Source organism: Cynocephalus volans, chromosome 8 (assembly GCF_027409185.1).
Source record: "Cynocephalus volans isolate mCynVol1 chromosome 8, mCynVol1.pri, whole genome shotgun sequence".
NCBI classification, from domain to species: domain Eukaryota; kingdom Metazoa; phylum Chordata; class Mammalia; order Dermoptera; family Cynocephalidae; genus Cynocephalus; species Cynocephalus volans.
In genome coordinates this window covers 21,507,121-21,528,730 of record NC_084467.1, presented here as the reverse complement: position 1 = coordinate 21,528,730, position 21,610 = coordinate 21,507,121, and the positions used below count along the sequence as shown (strand labels likewise).

The 21,610-nt window shown below is 59.8% G+C and overlaps 2 protein-coding genes across 5 annotated transcripts; one reads left to right on the top strand and one right to left on the bottom strand.

Annotated features, from left to right (window-relative positions):
• Nucleotides 1–1,754: 1,754 nt before the first annotated feature.
• MAP3K6 (mitogen-activated protein kinase kinase kinase 6) lies at nucleotides 1,755–12,916 on the top strand. Of its 4 annotated transcripts, XM_063104221.1 has the most exons (29): nucleotides 1,755–2,097; nucleotides 3,338–3,477; nucleotides 3,567–3,590; nucleotides 3,844–4,034; nucleotides 4,153–4,321; nucleotides 4,688–4,794; nucleotides 5,191–5,361; nucleotides 5,461–5,573; nucleotides 5,998–6,157; nucleotides 6,375–6,537; nucleotides 6,614–6,721; nucleotides 6,846–6,895; nucleotides 7,010–7,105; nucleotides 7,264–7,351; nucleotides 7,432–7,565; nucleotides 7,935–8,062; nucleotides 8,311–8,447; nucleotides 8,775–8,880; nucleotides 9,438–9,595; nucleotides 9,701–9,896; nucleotides 9,998–10,136; nucleotides 10,437–10,590; nucleotides 10,736–10,912; nucleotides 11,174–11,318; nucleotides 11,506–11,674; nucleotides 11,761–11,873; nucleotides 11,979–12,052; nucleotides 12,334–12,410; nucleotides 12,628–12,916. In XM_063104221.1, exons 1-29 carry the CDS (start codon nucleotides 1,755–1,757, stop codon nucleotides 12,716–12,718), a joined length of 3,921 nt encoding a protein of 1,306 aa, XP_062960291.1. In that variant the 3' UTR covers nucleotides 12,719–12,916. The 4 variants fall into 4 exon arrangements, with proteins under 4 accessions (XP_062960291.1, XP_062960289.1, XP_062960287.1 ...); XM_063104219.1 differs by lacking the exons at nucleotides 1,755–2,097; nucleotides 3,338–3,477; nucleotides 3,567–3,590 and having other exon boundaries at nucleotides 3,846–4,034; nucleotides 12,196–12,679; XM_063104217.1 differs by lacking the exons at nucleotides 1,755–2,097; nucleotides 3,338–3,477; nucleotides 3,567–3,590 and having other exon boundaries at nucleotides 4,032–4,321; nucleotides 12,196–12,410.
• A 213-nt stretch (nucleotides 12,917–13,129) lies between these two features.
• SYTL1 (synaptotagmin like 1) lies at nucleotides 13,130–21,610 on the bottom strand. The gene is made up of 15 exons (XM_063106611.1): nucleotides 21,560–21,610; nucleotides 19,195–19,423; nucleotides 18,005–18,153; nucleotides 17,695–17,767; nucleotides 17,562–17,607; nucleotides 17,068–17,140; nucleotides 16,717–16,817; nucleotides 16,465–16,578; nucleotides 16,133–16,299; nucleotides 15,728–15,824; nucleotides 15,266–15,424; nucleotides 14,876–14,954; nucleotides 14,670–14,769; nucleotides 13,525–13,730; nucleotides 13,130–13,323 (listed from the first exon to the last, which is right to left on the bottom strand). The coding sequence occupies exons 2-15, from the start codon at nucleotides 19,383–19,385 to the stop codon at nucleotides 13,184–13,186; spliced, it is 1,695 nt and encodes a 564-aa protein (XP_062962681.1). The 5' UTR covers nucleotides 19,386–19,423; nucleotides 21,560–21,610; the 3' UTR covers nucleotides 13,130–13,183.

Genomic DNA, 21,610 nt, shown 5'->3' with positions numbered 1-21,610 from the left:
TCCACATTTAAAAGTGAAATCATGTTAACCCTTCCCTGCCTTTCAGGACTCTTCCACTTACTGGAGAAATATCTAGAGAACAGAGCGGGAACACAAGTTTCATCAAAGGATGGGTAGACGAATATTTCCAGTGGGAAGAACTTCCTTCCACAGGAAGGTGGAAGGGACAGCTGCATAAATTAGTGAGGCTTCTGTCTCTGAGGTGTGCAAGACAAGCCAGAGGCATATAGTGGAAGGATTGGAGGAGAATCGCGCATCCACTGACGGTTCCCCTGGGCCCTTCAGGTCCTGCAAGTGGGTGGTGTTATGGCAGGATCTGTACAGCTTTCTCACTCTCTCTGTTGCTCATGTCTGTCTGTCCCTTGTATGTTGTCTGTTTTCCACCCCAGCCTCTGTTGAAAACCAAGTTCTCACCCTCTACTACTTTTTGCCTGTCCCATTGGGGGCTGGTTTAAACCCAGGGTCAAACCAAGGAGAGTACATTTTTCTTCCATGAGGCAATGAAACAGTAGCCACTGAGCTAGCATTTGTTGAGCAGTTTGTTGGTCCAAAGCCACATTCTAGTAGTGTCCATAGAGCAAAAAACAGTTGAGTCTGACTGGTAGTCCTAGGTTTGCATCCTGCCCTGTCAGGTAGCCCGGTGATATTGGTCAAGTTACTAACGTCTCTAAGTCCCAGTTCCTGATGTCAGGGGCCACTGAGGCTTACTGCCTCAGGTTAGTGTCTCAGTCTCTAATTCACACTTAAAGTTAGGGGTTCTTGGGGATTTGAAGCTGAGAAGCTGATGTAGCTCAGAAGGCTGAAATTTCTGGGATTCTCTTTCAAAGGATGGATTGATATTTCCTGTGGGAAGGGCTTCTCAGGTCCCATGGTCATGTTCTGCATAGAAGTCAAAGGTCAGCAGGGCTCCACAGCAGGTTGGGCTCTGGGGAAAGCCGTCCCCCTGGCAAGAGGGTAAAGGCTCTGCCTAAGATGCCAAGTTCACTCCACGGCTGAAGGCCTTCAGGCAGGCCAGGGTGCAGGCTTCCCCCATTCTAGTCCCTTCCTGTCTGCACCTGCTGGGCCCTGGAAGACAGCCACTATTCACCCTGTTCTGCACACCCTGATGTCTCTGGAGATCCATTCATTAACAGATCCCTGCAGGGCAGAGCCCGCAAATCGCGCCTCTTCCCAAGGCCTGGCCTGGGCACACATCTTATGAGCGCCTGCTGTAAGCAGTCCACAGTGGTTGGCGTGCACAGGGGGCACAGGCTGTTCCGGAAGCGTTCAGTCTCAGAGGTTCTGGCGGGAGAGGAGGGAGGGGAGAAGCCTAGTCCTGAGCCGCTAGGGAGCGGCGCTGCCCCAGGGCCGAGGGTGGAGCTTTCACAGGCGGCCGGGAAAGGGCTGGGCCCGTCTTACATGCGAGGGCAGGACCAAGCGATTGCGGGCGCTCCCCTGATGAGTCTGGGTGGCAGACACGACCAGACCGATTCCTGGGATCCCCCACGTGACTGAGCCGCGGATCATCAGATGCCCCAGGTCCCCGGGACACAATCCCTGATTTTAGATCCTCAGGACCTAGCAAGTCCGAGCTCGGATTTCTCCCTGGACTCAAGATTCCCGGAACGGGACGTCCGGCCGGACTCCGGATCCCCAGATCCCGTAGGAGATTCTCCGATCTCGACCGGAATCCCGATCCGGATATCTTTGGCTCTGCCGCTCCAGGCTCCCGCCCCGCCCCGTGTTCCCAGCGGCGGGCGCCTGAGCACCCCCGCATGGCGGGGCCGTGCCCCCGGTCTGGGGCCCTGGAGCGCGCCGGCAGCTGCTGGCAGGACCCGCTGGCCGAGGCGCTGAGCCGGGGCCGACCGCTCGCTGCGCCTCCGGGCCGGGGCTGTGCGCGAAGCCGGCCGCTCAGCGTGGTCTACGTGCTGACCCGGGAGCCGCGGCCCGGGGTGGAGCCTGGGGCTGGAACCGAGGCGGAGCCGCTGCCCCTGCGCTGCCTGCGCGAGGCCTGCGCGCAGCTCCCGGGGCCGCGGCCGCCGCCGCAGCTGCAGAGTCTGCCCTTCGCGACGCTGGCGCTGGGTGACACGGCGGCGATGGACTCGTTCTACAACGCGGGTGAGCACGCGCGCTGGGGGCGGGGCTGGGAGCCTCGGGAGGGGCAAAGGGCGGGGCTTGGCGACTCCGGGGAGGGACCGAGATGGGTACTGAAGGCCTTGAGGTGGAGCCGCGAGGAAAGTGGAATTCAGGGCTTCTGGTAGCGCGGCCGGGCTCGGGATAGGACTTAGGGATCCAGGCCCGGCTCCGGGGTTCAGGGTTAGGGTTTAATCGCCCTTCAGTCGGGGCCGTGCCTCGAGGGCGGGACTAGGACTGGGGCGGGGCAGGACTGTGGCATCTCGGGGGTGGGGTTGGAGAACTTAGCCTCGGGATGGTCCCGCCGAGCTCCTGAGAGCAGATCCCGGGAGGGGAGCTAGGACTAGTGATGGAGGCCGTACCTGGGGGGCTGGAGTTCAGGGGTCCTAGCGTACTGCTTCCGACGATCGGGCTAGAGACGCAGAAAAGGCAGCGAAGGGACCCAACGGGACTGGATTCTGGGCGAGGGAGCTTAGGTTAGGAGGCTCCAGCAGCCGAGAGAATGTGCGGGGCAGGATTGGCCGGGGCGGGGCCAGCGGGCGGCTATTCCCGCGCGGGTCCCCCCTCCCTCCCGCCGACCCGGATGCCCCGCTCCCGATACGTATTTGTTCAACCAAGAGTCCCGGAACGGTGCTTCCTGGATGTCCACGAAATCGCAGCCTAAAAATAAAGACCACGACCACGAGGACACAGGGACACACAGAGTCATGGACAGACTCACAAATTGCATACATGTTGACTCGCACAGATCCTTGCAGACCCTGTCATACACAGTTACAGGTGGACGCAGTAAGCTCTGCACACACACATGCACACACACACACAGACACAGGCACGGCCTTATCTACACACACTGATGGTGCCGGCCCCTTTCAAGAGACTGAATTGAGGACCTAGGGGAGGGGACTTCTGTGTTTGCACAACCTCTGGCTCCCAAATGGTCTGGAACAGGCTCTGAGCTGGTCACAACCCTTCTCCCGCATGCCTGGTGCTCACAGGCAGATGAAGGTCCCAGCCCAGTGAGCCCAACTCCTCTCCTGCAACGCCACAGATATCAGTTCTGTGAAGTGCTGGAGGGATCCTAAAAGGAAGAAACTGAGTCCCAGAGCAGAATTGGACCCTGCTTGAGACCCACAGCAAGGCAGGATGAGCCAACATGGATCCCCAGGCTCCTTCCCCTCAATCTGGGCTTCAGGGCTCAGAGCCTCCACCTCTGTGCCCACAGATGTGGTGGTGCTGGAGGTGAGCAGCTCCCTGGCACAGCCCTCCCTGTTCTACCACCTCGGTGTGCGTGAGAGCTTCAGCATGACCAACAACGTGCTCCTTTGCTCCCAGGCCGACCTCCCTGACCTGCAGGCCCTGCGAGTAGGTGGCCAGGTGGCTGGTGGGGGCAGGTTGGGGGTTAGGGCAGGGCCTACCCAGAACACCAGTATCTGACTGTCTGCTTCCTGCAGGAGGATGTTTTCCAGAAGAACTCAGTGAGCAGAATCCACCCCTCATGCCAACATGCTGTTTGACCTCCACTAATCTTCCTGGCCTCCTCGGTCACCTTTGACCTCCCTAATGCCCCCTGACATCCATTTGACCCTTGTTCCCTTTTGCCCCCTTTCATGAAGTATGCCCCTTCCTGCTATTCTAATCCCCACTGGTGCCGACCTTTGACCCCCTCGCTGCCCCTCTCTAACCCTGTGCACCTCTGACCACTACTGATTCCTGCCTCCCTCTCACCAGGATTGCGTTGGCAGCTACACACTGATCCCCTATGTGGTGACGGCCACTGGCCGGGTGCTGTGTGGTGATGCAGGCCTCCTGCGGGGCCTGGCTGATGGGCTAGTCCAGGCCGGGGTGGGCACCGAGGCCCTGCTCACCCCCCTGGTGAGCCGGCTCACCCGCCTGCTGGAGGCCACACCCACGGACTCTTGGTAATGGGGACCCTCAGGGAGGGTGCACCAGGAGGAAGCTGGTAAGGGGACAGTGGGCTGGGGCTGAGGGACAGTCCCCACCACTCTCTCTCCCTCCCTCCCCTGTCCTGGGCATCAGTGGCTATTTCCGGGAGACCATTCGGCAGGATATCCGGCAGGCCCGGGAGCGGTTCAGTGGGCAGCAGCTGCGGCAGGAGCTGGCCCGCCTGCAGCGGAGACTGGACAGCGTGGAGCTGCTGAGCCCCGACATCATCATGAACCTGCTAATCTCCTACCGTGATGTGCAGGTGAGTGGTGTTCCAGGAGGCAGTCGGGCCATGGGCATTTGATGTCAGACAAACCCGAGTTTGGCTCCTGGCTGTGCCACTTGCTCACTGGTGGCTTTGAGCAAATTACCTAACCTCTCTGAACCTTGGTTTCCTCATTTGTAATAGGGGATGGTCTTGTCACTGCCTTCCGGGGCAGTTGCAAGGTTGGGAGCCCCAGCAGGGCACACAGTGGGTTCTCCCTGTAGATGTGGTGTCTGCTGTAGCTGCGAAGCAGACAATGGTGGGTGGGAAGGTGGGATGTCAGGGGTGGGATGGGACCCTGGCACAAGGTTTTTCTCAGAGTCCTGGGGCTGTCATGCCAGTGCTTGCTGTTTCCCTGTGCAGGACTACTCGGCCATCATTGAGCTGGTGGAGACGCTGCAAGCCTTGCCCACCTGTGATGTGGCCGAGCAGCACAATGTCTGCTTCCACTACACGTTTGCCCTCAACCGGTGAGTGGCAGAGCAAGGCTTAGGTCATGCCACATGGAGGTATCTGCTGTGTGGTGGTCTGCACTGTCTGGGGTCACTGCTGTTAGGGAATTTGCTGACCAGGACTACTAATGTCAAAAGATCCCTGTTGTTCTGGGTTACTACAGCCTCAGTGGGGGAAGGGGATGTAGTGCTGCCCTTGGTGTGGTCACAGCTGTCCAAGAGTCATTGCAGCTTGGAATCACTTCCATCTGAGGTCACTACCCCTAGAGCAGTCAGTACTGACCAGGGTCACTGTCATTTGGGGGTCGTTATCATCAGAATCTTGGAAGGGTCTTTGCTGCTCAGGGTCTAAGGCCTAAATAGAGGGGTCAGGGCCATCAGGCAGGTCCCCAGACTATCTTCCCCTTCCCCTAGGAGGAACAGACCTGGGGACCGGGAGAAGGCACTGGCTGTGCTACTGCCACTGGTACAGTCTGAGGGTTCTGTGGCACCTGATCTATACTGCATGTGTGGCCGTGTCTACAAGGACATGTTCTTCAGCTCTGGTTTCCAGGATGCTGGGTACCGGGAAGAAGCCTACCACTGGTAAGGGGCACAGTGAGTGGATGGTGGGCTGAACTAGTGAGATGAGAGATGGGGCTGTGGACATCAGTCCAGCTCTGTGTCCCTCCACCCCTACCCCAGGTATCGCAAAGCTTTTGATGTAGAGCCCAGCCTCCATTCAGGCATCAATGCAGCTGTGCTCCTCATTGCTGCTGGGCAGCACTTTGGGGACTCTGAGGAGCTCCGGCTAATAGGTGAGCCCAGATTCTGGCTCCCTGTCCCCTCCCCCCACCAACAAAGGCTCAGAGGCACCTGAGAAGAGAGCAGGGAGAGAGAAGGCTGGGCAGGAACTAGGACTGAGTTCATTTCTTTTTGGACTATTCTGCCTGTACCCACACCTGGGTCCTTATACCTGTCCTGGACCCTCAGGAACCTGGTAGCCCACAACTGTTCCCAAGCTCACACCTATGTTCATTACACACTGAATTCCACATATATGTATGCCCAGATCCTCGCCTGTGCCTGAGCTCTTACTCTAGCTCAAGATCTTGCCACGCCTAACTCTTTACCCGTCTCTGTGTTCATTCCCACACTCACGCCCACATGAGTGGTGTGGCCCACACCTGGGCCTTACCCACACCTGCACACTCACTGGAGTCCATGACCCTCCCCCCCCAGGCATGAAGCTGGGCTGCCTGCTGGCACGCAAAGGCTGCGTGGAGAAGATGCAGTATTACTGGGATGTAGGTTTCTACCTGGGAGCCCAAATCCTCACCAATGATTCCACCCAGGTGGCGCTGGCTGCAGAGCAGCTCTACAAGCTCAATGCCCCCATATGGTAGGTGGTCCCCTCTGCATTCTTGGCCTGGGCCATCAGCTCCTACACCCGTGTCCGTTGGCACTCTAGCCTGGACCCAAGCCAGTGACTGAGATGCTTTTAGACCAGTGCCTGTGGCACCCAGTGCCCACGTTCTGGCTACATCCAAGCCAGTTTACTCTCCCTGGCAGTGCTGGCTATTGCCTGGGTTGAGCTGAGGACAAGCCTGTGCCTGCAGGTACCTGGTATCCGTGATGGAAACCTTCCTGCTCTACCAGCACTTCCGACCCATGCCACAGCCCTCTGGAGGACCCCCATGCCGCGCCCACTTCTGGCTCCACTTCTTGCTACAGTCCTGCCAGCCGCTCAAAAAGGCCTCTCCCCAGGAAGTCCAGTGCTTGGTGAGGCCCATAGGACGGGGTCCCGGGAGAGGGGCAAGCTCCTTCTGACTGACCCTTCTCCCCCCTCTGCCCGCAGGTGCTGGTCCTGGAGATGAACCAGGTGCTGCTGCCAGCGAGACTGGAGATTTGGGGTACAGACCCAGTGAGTGCAGTGACCCTGAGCCTGGTGGAGCCCGAGGCTCAGGTGAAGTCGCTACTGAGTACCCCGACTCACCACTATGCTCCTCTTCCGCCGAGCCTTTCTCCCATCCGCAGACCCCTCTCCCGCCCCCAGCACGCCCCCCATCAAACCCCCTTTATTTTCGCAGGATGTTCCCTCCAGCTGGACCTTCCCAGTCACCTCCATCTGCGGCGTCAGGTGAGAGGCGGGACCTGAGGGCGACTCGGGTGGGGGCGGGGGAAGGGAGGGGACTCTGCCGATCCGGACTGGGCCTGGCGCTCACTGGGTTCTGGGTTCTTCATCCCTTCCCAGCGCCTCCAAGCGGGACGAGCGCTGCTGCTTCCTCTACGCGCTTCCCCCGGCTCAGGACGTCCAGTTGTGCTTCCCCAGCGTAGGGCACTGCCAGTGGTGCGAGCAGCCTCTCGGGGTCGGGGTACTCTGAGGGCCGGATGCCCGGGGGAGTGAGGGAAAGGAAGGGACGACGTCTCCCAGGTGCTCCCGGCATTGGAGGGGACGATTTCCGTCCAAGATGCTCCTCCCGCTGGTCTGACCTCCCCCGCCCTCAGGTTCTGCGGCCAGATCCAGGCTTTGGTGACGAATCCGGACTCCACGGCGCCCGCGGAGGAGGCAGAAGCCGTGGGGGAGGTGCTGGAGGTGAGGATGTGGGACCGGGAGCTCGAGGAGGTTGCAGGGCGGGGACCTGCTGAACCCCCGTCTCACCCCGCGCCCCGCAGTTTGATTACGAGTACACGGAGACGGGCGAGCGGCTGGTGCTGGGCAAGGGCACGTATGGGGTGGTGTACGCGGGCCGCGATCGGCACAGCAGGGTTCGCATCGCCATCAAGGAGATCCCGGAGCGGGACAGCAGGTGCGGAGAGCGCTGCCGCGCTGCGGGGCTGAAGCCTACAGGGGGCCGGGTGGGCGGGACAGGTGGGCGGGGCCGCGAGCCTGGAGGCTCCTGTGGGCGGGGAGAAGGGCGGAGCCTAGTGGTTGGTGCCGAGTGGGCGGGCCCGTAAGACCCGCGGGTCTGAGCCCTGTGGACTGGGCCCCCTGGGCCGAGCAGCAGGGACTGTGCTAACATCTGGAGGGACCTCTGGGCGGGGTGATTAGGCTGTGGAAGGCCGAAGAGCGGCTTGCGGGCGGGGCTGATCTGGAGGGCGCGGCCTCGCTGGTGTTGGATGGGGTGAGCGTCTCTGCCCAAAGCTGTCCCATTCTTCTCTCTCCTAACTCTCCCCAGGTTCTCCCAGCCCCTGCATGAAGAGATCGCTCTTCACAAACGCCTGCGCCACAAGAACATCGTGCGCTATCTGGGCTCAGCTAGCCAGGGCGGCTACCTTAAGATCTTCATGGAGGAAGTGCCTGGAGGTACCTGGCTTATGTGGGATGGGAATGAAACCCGAGGTGTGGGGCATGCGGAGGGAGGCAGGCAGGCGTGCAGAACCCTAGGGGGAAATGAACCCGAGCGTGTGTGGGTGGTGTAGCCCATAATTAGCTGATGGAGTGAGGTTGGGTGATGGAGTCTGGGCCATGGCATGGGTGTGTCAGGGCCTTGAGCAGATATGTGGGCCAGAGTAAGTGGGTGCCAATGATGAACTTGGACTGTATCTGCCTAGGCAGCCTGTCCTCCCTGCTGCGGTCAGTGTGGGGACCCCTGAAGGACAACGAGAGCACCATTAGTTTCTACACCCGCCAGATCCTGCAGGGACTCAGCTACCTGCACGACAACCACATTGTGCACCGGGACATCAAAGTAAGCCCTGTGGCTGGCCTGCCCTGGCCTGCTGGGAGAGGGGGAGGAAAGAGACATAAATGGTCCCAGACAGAGGCTGACAGTTTAGATTAAGAGGGCAGACCCTTTGCAAAGGGTAGAGAATTCATCAGAGAGGTTCCTTAGAGAAGGAGAGGAGAAGTTCAAATCTGAAGCCAAACTAGGTGCCAGCTCCCAAGGGGCGTATAAGTGGACGGAAGGGGGAGGGTATTGATACAGGAAGGACCAGGCTGGGATCCCAGGAGATGGGGTCCCAGGATAAAGGTCCAGTTCTGGTTGTCCACTGAGCACCATGTCCACTTGAATCAGGGGGACAATGTGCTGATCAACACCTTCAGTGGGCTGCTCAAGATTTCTGATTTTGGAACCTCCAAGCGGCTGGCGGGCATCACACCCTGCACTGAGACCTTTACAGGTAACAGGGTGTAGGGTGGTGAGTGACATGGGGAGGAAGAACACTTGGAACCTTCCATGGAATGGGGTTTCTCCTGGGCATGGAATTAGAGTCCTAATGGGGGATAGAACCCAGGGTAGGTGATTGGGCCAGGGGTTACGTGATGGAATCTAGAATTAGAGCTTAGGTAACTGATCAAATTGAGTTTAAACCTGAAATGGAGCCCAGGAGTGTTGATGTAGGTCAAGGTGGATGTTGGAGGATGAAGTGGGTGATAAGAGTTCAGGGGGATGATGCCGTCCGGGATATATGATGTATCCCTACTGTGAGTGATGGAGTCTATGATGTGATGGAGCCTAGGATGAGTGATGGAAGCCTTGGCAGGTGATACAGCCTAGGGTGGGTGATGAAACTCAAGATGGATGTTTGATGGCCAGGTCAGGTGATGAGATCTATTTTGATGATAGGGTCAGTGTGGGTGCAGGTGGCCAGAGGATGATGGAGTCATCCCCCACCCCACCCCCCGCAACCCCATGCTAAAGCCTAAATGGACATTGTTGCTCGTGTTTCTGTCCTAGGGACCCTGCAGTATATGGCCCCAGAAATCATTGATCAGGGCCCACGAGGGTATGGGAAGGCGGCTGACATCTGGTCACTGGGCTGCACTGTAATTGAGATGGCCACAGGTCGCCCACCCTTCCATGAACTAGGGAGCCCGCAGGCTGCCATGTTTCAGGTGAGCCCCCTCAGGGCCTGGCCTATGGAGGTGGGATGGGGCCAGACTGGGTCTTGAACACCTCTAAACTTGGCCCTTGTTTGCTCTCCTTTCCACCCCCCTCAGGTGGGCATGTACAAGGTGCATCCACCAATGCCCAGTTCTCTGTCAGCTGAGGCCCAAGCCTTCCTCCTCCGAACTTTTGAGCCAGACCCTCACCTCCGAGCCAGTGCCCAAGCACTACTGGGGGACCCCTTCCTGCAGCGTGGGAAGAGGAGCTGCAGCCCCGGCTCCCCCCGACATGCTCCACCACAGCCCTCAGGTGATAGGCGGGTGGAGGGAGTGGGCACCCTTGAGGGCAGAGGAACCACGGAGGTGTGAGGGCTGAGGGGTGCCCAGCTGACAGCCTTGTCCCTCCCTCAGATGCCCCTTCAGCCAGTCCCACTCCTTCAGCTGACTCAACCACCCAGTCCCAGACATTTCCACGTCCTCAGGCACCCTCCCAGCACCCACCCAGCACCCCGAAGCGCTGCCTCAGCTATGGGGGCACCAGCCAGCTCCGGTGAGAGCCTAAGGTCCTGGGGTGGGTTCCCTTTGCCTGGTTTTGCCTTTGTACTCCCTCCAGGAAAAAACACTCTTTGGGTGCCTGGGCACCTTGACCACTTGCAAGGATGGCATTGGTGCCTACCTGTGCCCTGTCCCACGTGCTCTAACTTGTTTTCGTTGTGCCCCCTCGGTCCTGCATTTATCTCTTTTTATCCTGTGAAGTAGGCATAAAAGTTAAAAGAGCCAGGACCCTGCGGCAGGGGTGGCTGGACGGTGTTGCTGCCACTCTCCAACAGCCGTGCCCCATTGCGCCCAGGGTGCCCGAGGAGCCCGTGTCCCTGGAGGAGAATTCGGGGCTGAGCCTGTTGCACCAGGAGAGCAAGCGCCGGGCCATGCTGGCCGCGGTGCTGGAGCAGGAGCTGCCGGCGCTGGCGGAGAATCTGTGCCTGGAGCAGGAGGAGCAGGAGCAGGTGGGCGGCCCGCCCCAGCGCCTCCTGGTGGTCCAGCATGAACAGGACTCCTGTTGATGGCCTTTGCCCAACCCTCCAGCCCCTTCGCAGCCTTCTCTTGGCTCGGGTGGGAACACCCGCTGACAACCCCTCTCTTCGTTCTCAGGGTTCCCGTCTGGGTAGGAATCACGTAGAACAGCTGCTGCGCTGTCTCGGGGCGCACATCCACACTCCCAACCGCCGGCAGCTGGCCCAGGAGCTGCGGGCGCTGCAAGGGCAGCTACGGGCCCAGGGCCTTGGGCCTACACTTCTGCAAGGACCGCTCTTCGCCTTCCCAGATGCGGTGAGGGAGACTTCTCGCAGTTCGGGCTGCCCAGTAACAGGTAGTGAGCTCCCTGTGCATGGGAATGTGCCAGGACTTGATGTTCGAAGATTCCCTGTCTCGTCCGTGAAGAGCGGGCAGTCAGGAAAGGGACGTCTGCCCAGGCCTTGACCCGAAGCCTGCCTGTTTGTCTCTGGCGGAAGACTTTCTAAGCCGTTGCGACCCAAGCCTCACCTCTTTTTGAGACTCAGCAGTCTCCCTGCGCCCTCCCTCTCTCTGCAGGTGAAGCAGATCCTCCGCAGGCGCCAGATCCGCCCACACTGGATGTTTGTGCTGGACTCGCTGCTCAGCCGCGCTGTACGAGCAGCCCTGGCTGTGCTAGGACAGGGTAGGAGGGAGAGCGGAGCCCGCCTGCCTGCCGGCGAAGGTGGGGCCCTCGGGGGGCGTGGCCGGTGGGGGCACGGACGGGGGGGGGTGGAGCAAGGGCGGAGTGACTGGACAGACATCTCCCAGACTGGCACCCGGCGCCCTTGGCCCGCCCTCCCCCTCCGGTGTCTGGGGGCCCCAAACGGGCGTACTCGCCCTGCCTGAGCTCACGCCACTCGGATTGGCAGAGGTGAAGGACGCAGTCTCATCGAAGTCAGAGGAGCTGAGTAAAGAAGGGGAGGCCCAGCAGAGGCAGCAGGAGACCCCCGTCCAGAGGAGCCCGCTCCTGGTGGAACCCGAGCAGGGCCCCCCACCTCTGACGGTGCAGCTGGGCCTCTTGCGAGCAGAGACTGATAGGTGAAGCCCCTCGGAATCATCCATAGCCTCTACGCGGGCTTCAACCCACTCCCCACTCCTCATTCTATTGTCGTGCCCTACCCCAGGCTTCGTGATGTCCTGGCTGGGAAGGAACGGGAGTGCCAGGCCCTGGTGCAGCAGGCTCTTCGGCGGGTGAATGAGGAATCCAGGACCTGTGCCCTGGCCCCCGAAACCCCAGGTGACGGGACCTAGCTGGAGAACACTAGTGGTGGGTGTGAAGCAGCTTCTAGCAGGACACCCTCCCACACTCCACCCCCCTCATCACCTGACTTCTCCTTGACAGCTGCTCTCCCAGAGGACCAGGCCCTGGTGCAGTGGCTGCAGGAACTGAGGGTGGATTCAGGCACCATCCGAATGGTGAGGGGAGAGTGTTGCTATCCCTGACCCTCCCCAACCAAAGACTCCATCTTTGCCCATCTTTTAGCTCTTCTCACCTTTTCCTTGGATGCAGAGAATCTCAGTACTGGAAGAGCACTCAGTATAGCCCTCCCATTGTACAGATGCGGAAACTGAGGCCCACAAAGGGGTGTGATCTGCCTCAGCATTTTGGTAGTAGAATGGAGCTAGTACCTGGGTTTCTGCACACATCTTCCTGTAATTTTCTTTCCCTGTTTCTGCGGGTCTTCATCTACAACCAGCTGCTGAACCACAGCTTCACTCTCCAAGCCCTGCTCAACTGTGCTACCCGAGATGATCTCACCTACACCCGCATCAGGTACATCCTGGGCCCTCCAGGGCCATCCTGGGCAATACTTATTGCCTCATGCTGGCCAGATCCTGATGCCCCAACTGCAGGCCTGCCTAGATTCCTCCCTGGAAAACACAGGGGCACAGGGTCTCCTGGGGACAGAGGGGACATGGGACAGACAGTGGGTACAGAGACAGCCCAGGGCCTTCTTCTGGCTGAGCCACATTGAGCCCACTACCCCCAGGGGAGGGATGGTGTGCCGCATCTGGAGAGCCATCTTGGCACAACGAGCAGGATCCACGCCAGTTACCCCTGGACCCTGGGAGGCTGAATGAGGGCATAAAAAGCAGGACAGACCCAAGGATGGATGAATGGAGAAGACAAAATCAGGTTCTGACACACCTGCCCCAGGACCCAGGGGAAAATGGAAAAGGCCAGGCGGATGGGGGGCCAGGGTAAGGCCCAGGCCTAGTCACAGTGGGGGAAATCAACCACAGATGTGCCCGAGCACAACAGACAACACCAGATTATTAAACAGAGTCACTTTTGTATACTTGGCAACTTTGGAGGTTTGTGTGTGGCGGGGAGTGTATCCTGGGAACAGCCCCCTGGGGTCTTTGTATCAGAGTCTGAAATTCCTTAATCAGGCCCCTTTCACTTTCCTGGCTCTTTCCTGCTATCACCTTACCTCCCCTTCTCCCAGCAGACATCAGCCCCTCATCACTCTTAGAATAGACTTTATTGACTGTAGGCAAGGGCAGGCCCTGAGATGGGGGTCCAGAGAGAGGGGTCGGGTAGGTCTATGTCCTGGGAACCAGGTTGGTTCTGAGGGGCAGAAGACCATCCACCCACTCGCAGGGCTGCTCCAGAAGCATCTCCCACAGCCGCTTCTCCTCAGGTGTGGAATCCATCCAGGGCACCTGGAGCCCATAGCTGCTGCCTGGATGTGGGCGGGCAGGGTGGAGGACATGGTCATGTTTGACACCTCAGGTTCCAAGAAACACCTACCTGGTCCCAGACTATGCACTGTGCCTGGTCACCCCAATTCAAAGCTCTGGAAAAGGCAGAGAAGTGCCCAAGGCCATACATTGAACCCTTGCCTCCCAGTTATTGGCTCCACCCAGGACCCTGCCTTGCTTACCTGTGCCCAGGCTGAGGCGTGTGCCCCCCAGCTGACGGCTGGCCAGGGCCCCATGGTCCCAGAGGGAGAGCTCAGCACAGGCCTGGCGAAGGTCAGCAGGCCCAAAGCCATCATAAACCATGGTGTGGTTGAACACAGGGCTGAGGCTGCGACGTACCACCCTTGTACGTTGGCGGCTGGCCCGGCTGTCATCAGGCAGCACTGAGCTGTGAAGGAGGTGGGCTGGCATCAGGTGACCACCCCCCACTCTCCCTAGAGTCAATTAGTCACCAAGTCCTACCTATTCTCCCTCACATACGTCTATGTCCCCTGGCTCCTGCCTGAAACCTGGCCTCCAACCCTCACTGTCCTGGACCCTTTGCACCAGCCTCCTCTTAGGTCTGCTGCTTTTGAAAGGACAACTCCAGGGCTGGCTGGTTAGCTCAGTTGGTTAGAGTGCAGTATAACACCAGGGTCAAGGGTATGGACCCCTATACTGGGCAGCTGCCAAAGAAGAAAAAAGTTACAACTCCTATTCACAGGACCCCAGAGAATGTCTCTGAAATGCAATTATGCTACTCCCTGGTTCAATGACCTTCATGGGCTCCCTGTTGCTACCTCACCCGCCCCCTATCAAGTACTTTCCAAAGTTTTCAAAGCCTTGGAACCCTTTCTGCAAAATAAAATAATGTTCAGAAGTACAGTACCTGAAAGAAAAACAGAATATCTCTGTCTGAATTAGGTTTGGGAATCCAGAGCCTGATTGGCCTACCTCCATTTCACTCCCTGAGGGTGAGGCAGCCTCTGGAGTCACCCTTAGAGGTGTCCTGGAAGCTTATTTTGAAAAGCAGTGAACCACAAGTTCAGGGACCAGCCCCACAGCCTGGCCTTCCAGGTTCTCCATGGAAGGGCCCTTCCAGTTTCCCAGTCTCAGCCTCAGCTCTCCAGCAAGTCCTATAGGTGTCAGTCACCCTGAAATGCAGCTCCTCAAAGGTGTCCTCAACTTTCCTGACTCTAGGCCTTTGCTCAAGCTGTCCCCTTCACCTCTGCTTAATGGTCAAAGCCCAGGCTGGGTGATCACAGGTTGATAGTAGGGGTGTGACAGAGGTTGGGAGCTCCACTGCAGGCAAAAGGAAGGGAAGCAGCGAGGTCCTGGTGCCCCTCACCATTGTATGTAAGTATCCAGGGATCCTGAGCGCAGCGGCACGAGGTCCTGAGCTTCCTTCACCCAGAAGTGCAGCTCCCCGCTCGGGGGCAGTCCCGGGCCTGCGGAGAGGCTCGGCTCAGGCCCGGCCCGCGGACGGAATCCACTCCCTCGCGGGACGAGAGTCTCCCATGTCCCAGCCTGGCCTCTCGTGGGGCGGTCACTCACCCTCGGAGCCGGCGGGGACGTACTTGAGGGACAGGGAGAGAAGCCCACGGCTGGGAAGCTCGTCGGGAGAGGGTGGGACCTGCGAGAGGTGGGCTCGTCAGGGGACTGGAGAAGGGTCTAAGGGACAGGGGCCACAAGGGGGAGGAGTCTCCAGACGCCAAGGGGGTGTGGCTAGCGGGAGAGGGCGGGGCCTCCAGAGAAGGGCCTCCCAGCACCCCAGGGTCAGGGGCCGAGGCGGGCCAGGCCTTCGCCCGGGGCCTCACGGTAACGAGGACAGGGCGAGGCGAGGCTGTGTCGAAGGCGGAGGCTGAGAGGGCTGCGGAAAGCCCGATGGGGTAAAGGCGGGAGACGTGTGCCGCGGGTGTCCCCGCGGGGGCCCGGCTGCCTCACCCGGGGATGCAGGGGGAGCCAGGCGGGCTCGGAGTCCCAGTTCCACGTGTCCAGGGGCACTTCGGCTTCGCCCAGAAAGATGTTGCGACCCAGGCTTTCGCGGTGCCACACGGACAGGCTCAGCACGCGGCCCCGGAGCTCGGCCTGCGGGACGGAGTACTGGGGACAGGAGCGTTAGTGAGCGTTAGTGGGCACGGCTGTGGGCTCCGGCGTCGGTGCTGCCGGAGCGTTGGCGGGGGCTGGTCCTAGCACGCTCCTCGCGGGATGGACTCCTGGGGAGCCCCGAGGGCATTGGTGGGCGTCTACACCATCCCCACGTCCACCACGAGGCTGACACACTGCAGAACGCGTTAAGGGGGCCTCCCCGCCCGGGCAGTGATGAAAGTGCCTGCCCCTGCCACCCCGCGCAGCAGGAAGGGTGGATGTTCATGAACGGGGACCGCCCCGTCGTCGCAGCCTCACCCGGAGAATCTCGTTGAAGACCGGGTTCAGATTCCGTTTCTTCACCGCCGTCTTGCGCTTGCTCTGCTTATCCGGAAGGAGGTAGGTTTTGACGTAGCTGGGGCGGGGGAGGTGAGGACCGGAGCTAAGCAGGGACGCCCCGCCCCCCGAGCCCTCGCCCCGTCCTGGGGCTCCCCCAGCCCCCACCTGGAACACAGCGTCCTACACGCCAGGCTTCGTGCTAGGAGCTTTTACAGGAAGCTTCTCACTCAAGCCCCACGCCTCCCCATCACGTCCTAATGCCCATTTTAAAGATGAGGAAACTGAGGCCCAGCAAAGCTGAGCGGGGGGTTGGGCTGTGAGAGTTTCCCTGGCGCCCCTGGCATCGCCCCGAGGGGAGGCCCCGCCGCCGGGCCGGGCACTCACGGGTCGGAGCGGCGGCGCCGGGCCTCGGCCAGGCCCTGGCACTGGATCACGTGCACGCGCAGCTCGGCGGCGCCCGGCTCGTAGCGCAGCGCCAGGTGCACGGAGCCGCGCACCTGCACCGCGCCGGTCTCCACCTCCCCCGACAGGCTCATCTGGCTGCCGCTCAGCTGCGGGCGGGGCCGGGGTCAGGGCGTGGCGGGGAAAGCGAGGTGCTTGCCCGGGGGCTGCAGCGCGGGGCCCGGGCCGAGGGAGGGGTCGGGCAGGGGCTACGTGCGACATGGGGCGGGAGCACCCCGTCCCTCCTCCTGAGGCCCCCTCCCTCGCCCCCTCACCGTGGAGGAGCTGAGGCTGGACACGGACGAGCTGCTGCTGAGCATGCGGTCGAGTGAGGGGCCGGGCCCCAGGGCCTCCTGCCCGTTCTCCAGGATCTCGGATGCCGCCTTGGTCTGGAGAGGGGCGAAGTGACGGGGGCGCCCCCTGTTTTCCCGCTCTGGGTCGCGGACGGCTGGCAGCCCTGAGCAAGTGCACTCCCCGCCAGAATCCGCTCCGGGTCTTGAGAGCAGCCGCCGGCCGCTCCCGCCTACCTGGGCTGGGGGTGGCTCTGGCTCCTTCTCTTCCCTGGACGCGGGCTCCAACTCCGGGTCCGCCTCCTCGGCGCAGACCTGCACGCCCCCTTGGCCAGGGGCTGGGGTGGGGCACAGGCTTCTGAGCCAGCCCCTGTCCTGCCCGCCCCTGAGTAAATTTGGAGGGACTGGTTTATAACCCTGGTGACCTGCATATTCAGGCCCCAATGCTGCCCTGGGTCGCCCATGGAGGCCACACGCCCTCATTCTCCTAACACGGGAGGAGGAAGGTGAACACAGGTGGTCGAGGCCACTTAGCTGCTTCTGATCCCTGCAAGCTCTCTGTGCCCCCCAACACATGCTCCCACTCACTTTCCTGGGCCTGGGACTCCTCCTCATGATCTGAAGCCTTCGGAGGGGCACATGGTGATGGGAAATCCTGTCCCTGAAAAAAGCAAGGGGTAGAGGTCACAGTGGGGGCTGGAGAAGAAGGAGTTAAAGGACATTCTGGGGTCCTAGGTCAGAGGCTCCAGTGGCTCCCCCAGTTTCAGACTGAGCTCGGCTCCCAGGGCAGGGCTGGGAGCAGCAGGACCAGTTGGGCCTGTACTGCACACCCCTTACACCTCAGGGCCTGCCCCACTTGACTCCAGCCTCCCACTGGCCGGGGGGTGGGGGGTGGGAGGGTGGCCAATAGAGTCCTCCACCTCTCCCAGCTCACTGTTTTGACCAAGGGGGATGCTGAGGCCCAGACCAGGGGAGGGGTGTGTCCAGATCTCCTGATTCCCAGGCTGGGGCCCTTCCCCAACACAGTCCGCCTCCACCCCAGAGGCACCGTGAACTCATTTTTTAACTCCCTCATTCGTTACCTCAGTCTCACTGAGCCTCTCTTGAGGGGCCTCACCTATGGGGAGCCTAGGAGTAAGGAGAGGTTGTTTTCAGGGGAAGGGACCCAGGTGACAGGTAAGGACCTTCTCCCCGCTCCCTGCACCGCCTCCTCACCTGGGCTCTGGTTCCTCTTCATTCCCTTTCCCGGCAGCCTCAGCCTCCCCATCACTGCCCAGAGCCTGGTCTCCTGGGCCCAGGTGAGAAGTTCTGTGAGCCCCATTCTCAGGAAGTCTGGCTGTCACTCATGGGACAGGCCTTTAGAGATGCCCACCCACCTCCCATAGCCCACAGAAGGCAGTGCCCACCCAAAGACACAGTAGCGGGGGCAGCCAGGTGGGAGCCCAAGGGCCCTCTCTCCCTGTCCACATACAGCCAGCGCCCTGCACTGCACAAGGCTTGCCCTGCCCCGGGGATCTCCTCTCACCCCTGGAGCTCTTCTTTCTGCGGATAGAGGCTCGGACAAGGTCAGAGCCAAAGTGGGCAGGGTGGTGCCGTCGGGAACGTGCTTCCTGGAACCAGTCCCCTGTCAGGATCTTCAGCTGCTCAGGGTCTGCCAGCGAGGCCCGGAGCTTGCTGGAGGATAGGGGAGGGCGTGGCTGTCACTACTCTCCCAACCAACATCCCTGCTACCCACCTTGGACCATGCTCTGGACCAGAGACCAGGGACCCAACAGCAAATCAGACTTGATCCCTGCTCTGGAGGAGCTCAGGTTGCTGGGGAGACCAAGTCCAGAACAGGAGACCAAGTCCAGAAGAGACATGTACATTATAGTGGCGTAGATACTGTGAAGGATGTAAGAAGGGCCAGCTCTGACCATGGGAATCTAGGAGGGCTTCCCAGAGGAGGTGACATTTGAATTGCTTCTTAAAGGACAAATTGGAATTTGCCACATAGAGAAGATAATTATTATCCACTAAGTGATTACTGTGGGCTATACTTGCATAATCCCTCTGAATGCTATGAGATAGGACTCCTTAGCCCCATTTTGCAGATGAGGAGAGTGGTGCTCAGAGAGATCAGGTAGGTTGCCCAAGGTTTCACAGCTAGGAAGTGTCTGTTCCCAAACACTACGTGTAACCCCCATGCTCCTCTGCCACTGTGCTCTTCCAGGAAGAAGAAACAGTCTCGGCTTGGAAGAGAAAGGTGTGTTCAGGAACCAAGGAGCCCCCCAGTAGCTGTAGTGAACACTTCGTGTATGTATGTCCAAGTAAGGGTTATGGTGAAAGATGGGATGGGGGAGGCTGGCAGGGATTGATCTGGGAGGCCTTGTGGACCATACTTAGGAGCTTGCCCTTGACACTATGTGTTGAGGAGCAAGGAGGTTTCAGCAGGGACATTAAGGACGGATCCAGGGAGAGCCAGCTGCAGCCAGGGCAGCTGGGCCAGAGGGGGCAAGCCTGGAGGTAGGGATGCTGGTGAGGGAGCTGGTGCAGCCACCCCAGGAGAGATGATGAGCTCTGAGCTGGCCAAGGGCAGAGGGAAACAAAGGGCGAAACCAAGAACTCCCCAGATACCTGACAGGCAACACGCTGGTGGGGGGGAGCACTCAAGCCTCCCAGTGTCTGAGGCCCCTTCCTCCTGGGCTGCCTTGGAGAGGGTCTTCCCTGCCTCACCTGACCCGCCCCTCCTCCAGCTGGCGCAGGTGGGCGTCTCGTTTGAGGACGTCATCAATGGCCTTCTGCTCCTCCTCTGTCAGGAAGCTGAGGTCCAACAGTCCATCGGCCTCAGGCTCTGGTCCATGTGCCATGGGGAGGGAGGGCTGGGCCCAAAGCCCCTCTTGAGATGGATGGCCTCTCTGGGGCATCAGCTGGGGCTGTGCCCCAGCGGGGCACACGTGGCTTCCTGGCGACAGACCAAGTGTCAGGTCAAGCCCTGCCCAAATACATGGCACATCCTGAAGCCAACTGCCCTTTTCTCCTGAAACATATGCCCAGGAGGTGGGTAGGGTACAACTCTTGGAAGGCTGAGATCAAGGTGGGGTGAGATGCACTCATGACACATGCATATATTGGCTCATGAACACACTCAGGACACACCTAAAGAAGTGTACAGACACAAATGCACACACCCTGAGATAGGGACACACAGAGAACCTCAGAGATGGCACACGTGCACACACTGATCCATGTAGGACAAATACCCATGGTCACACGTGCACACTGACTCTCTGTAAAGACAGGCACACGCATACCCACTCCCCACGACAGGACCTATGCAGACATAGGCACAGGCATGCACACCCTTCAACCTGCACGCAGCATGTGCACACAGAGGGAGACAGGGACCCACTCAGATAGGTTCACCTATCCAGGAATAAGTCTGGGGACACACACATCACTAGATACACACAAGTTGCACAGACTTTTGCACACGCATTTTGCCTGTCTAACTGGGTATGAGCTCCTTGAGGGTAGGGACAGGGCATCACCCTCAAAGCCAGTACTTTACACACAACGGATGGCTGGTAAAAGTTTGATTAACTCAATGCAGAAACACATCTGCACACACATGAGAATGCACACACACAAAAACCCACCCAGATACACAAACACACACATCTGATCACCCCCCTGCCCTGGGAACCTCCCACCCTGGGTCCCCTGCCTGCACCCTTCACCTACACCCTGGCCTGGCCCATTTGGCCTTCCTGTCTGAGGCAACCTCCTCCCCAGCCCACACCCCCAACTTCCTCCCCCGAGATAACTACCGCACCCACTCCCACTGAGGCTTCCAGCCCAGGGATGCCTCTGCTGCCAGCCTTGCCCTCTTGCCTGGAGCCCCTGAGCTCTTTTGCTCTGGCCACACAGCTCCCCCAACCCTCCAACCCAAGACCTGGCTGGGGTCCCAATGGTGAGGCCTAGGCTGGCGAAGCTGCTCGTGCCCAGGTACCACAGTGATCCGGAAGGAAAACATTTGCCCAGCCCTGAGGGGCGTGTGGACATGGCATGGGGCCCATGACTTGGCCGTGGCCGTGGCCTGAGCCCACTGGGCGGTCTTTCCTCTTCTCCCCGCCCCTTCCAGGGCTCCAGTCGGGGGCTGAGGTGGGAAGAGGGCGGCTCAGCAGGCAGGTCCTGGCTTGTGCCCACTGTCTCCTACACTCTGTCCCCTCCCAGCTGAGTCAGTGTCCAAGCCCAAATGAGCCCTGTCTCCTAGCCGTCCCTCGCTGTGAGGAGGCTGGCGTTTCTGCACACTGTATCATGTATAACACTGTGTAAATGCCTGTGGACTCTACATGAACAGTTTTCCTGAACTTCTGCTATGCCCAGGTGCTGCATGTTGCAAACACAGTTTTGTGCTCTCCTGTGGCATGGTGTGTGAGCCCGTTTCCATCTCTGTGTTATTATGTTGTGGGGCTGTGTGAGTCTGGGGATGGTGGGCATGTATGCCTACATGGGGTCTCTGAGCCTGTATCGTTTGTGTGTGTGAATATAGTCTCACTGTGTGTACGTCTGTGTGTTATGCTGCAGTGTGATGCCGCATGGGTAACTATATCACCCGTGTGGTGTGTTCAGTGACTTTCTGGGTCACAGCACTGTGTGGGTGTGTGCATTTCCTCCTATACTGCATGTGTGACTGGGCTGTGTGTGGTGGTGTGTACTCTGGTGCCCCAAGGGCCACCAGGTGTATGTGTCTGAGCATGGAAGTGGGGGGACAGTCGGCAGAACTGAGCCTACCCTGTCCTGCAGGTCTGCCTGGGCTGGGCCGTGGCTATTTGAGCCCAGCCTCCCCAGCAGTACCCCCTCCCCGCAATCCCCTCTCCCTCCAGAGACGGAAACAAGTGTCTGGTCCTTCCTGCTCTATTTCAACACTGTGGGACAGACCCACTGGTCAATATAAAGGTCTGCCCCTCTGTCTGGCTCTTCCAGTCCCACACATGCTCCTGCTTCCCCCATCCCAAGGTCCGTGCTCAGGATAACAGGTGGCAGTGCCCGCCCCTCCGGGACACTGGTAGGGGACCCCAGCACCAAGATATGTTACCTGTAGGGGTTCAGTATCAGAGGACACCTTCGTAGGTGACTCCAGCTCTCC

Bases quoted from the DNA above. Each gene is read 5' to 3' on its own strand.
- MAP3K6 (XM_063104221.1), top strand. From the start codon at position 1,755: ATGGCGGGGCCGTGCCCCCGGTCTGGGGCCCTGGAGCGCGCCGGCAGC. The intron at 5,574-5,997 runs GTGAGCCCAGAT...CTCCCCCCCCAG, and splicing joins TGAGGAGCTCCGGCTAATAG to GCATGAAGCTGGGCTGCCTG. The intron at 6,896-7,009 runs GTGAGAGGCGGG...ATCCCTTCCCAG, and splicing joins ACCTCCATCTGCGGCGTCAG to CGCCTCCAAGCGGGACGAGC.
- SYTL1 (XM_063106611.1), bottom strand. From the start codon at position 19,385: ATGCCCCAGAGAGGCCATCCATCTCAAGAGGGGCTTTGGGCCCAGCCC. The intron at 17,768-18,004 runs GTGAGAGGAGAT...ACCTGGGCCCAG, and splicing joins CAGAAAGAAGAGCTCCAGGG to GAGACCAGGCTCTGGGCAGT. The intron at 14,770-14,875 runs GTGAGTGACCGC...GCCTCTCCGCAG, and splicing joins CGTCCCCGCCGGCTCCGAGG to GCCCGGGACTGCCCCCGAGC.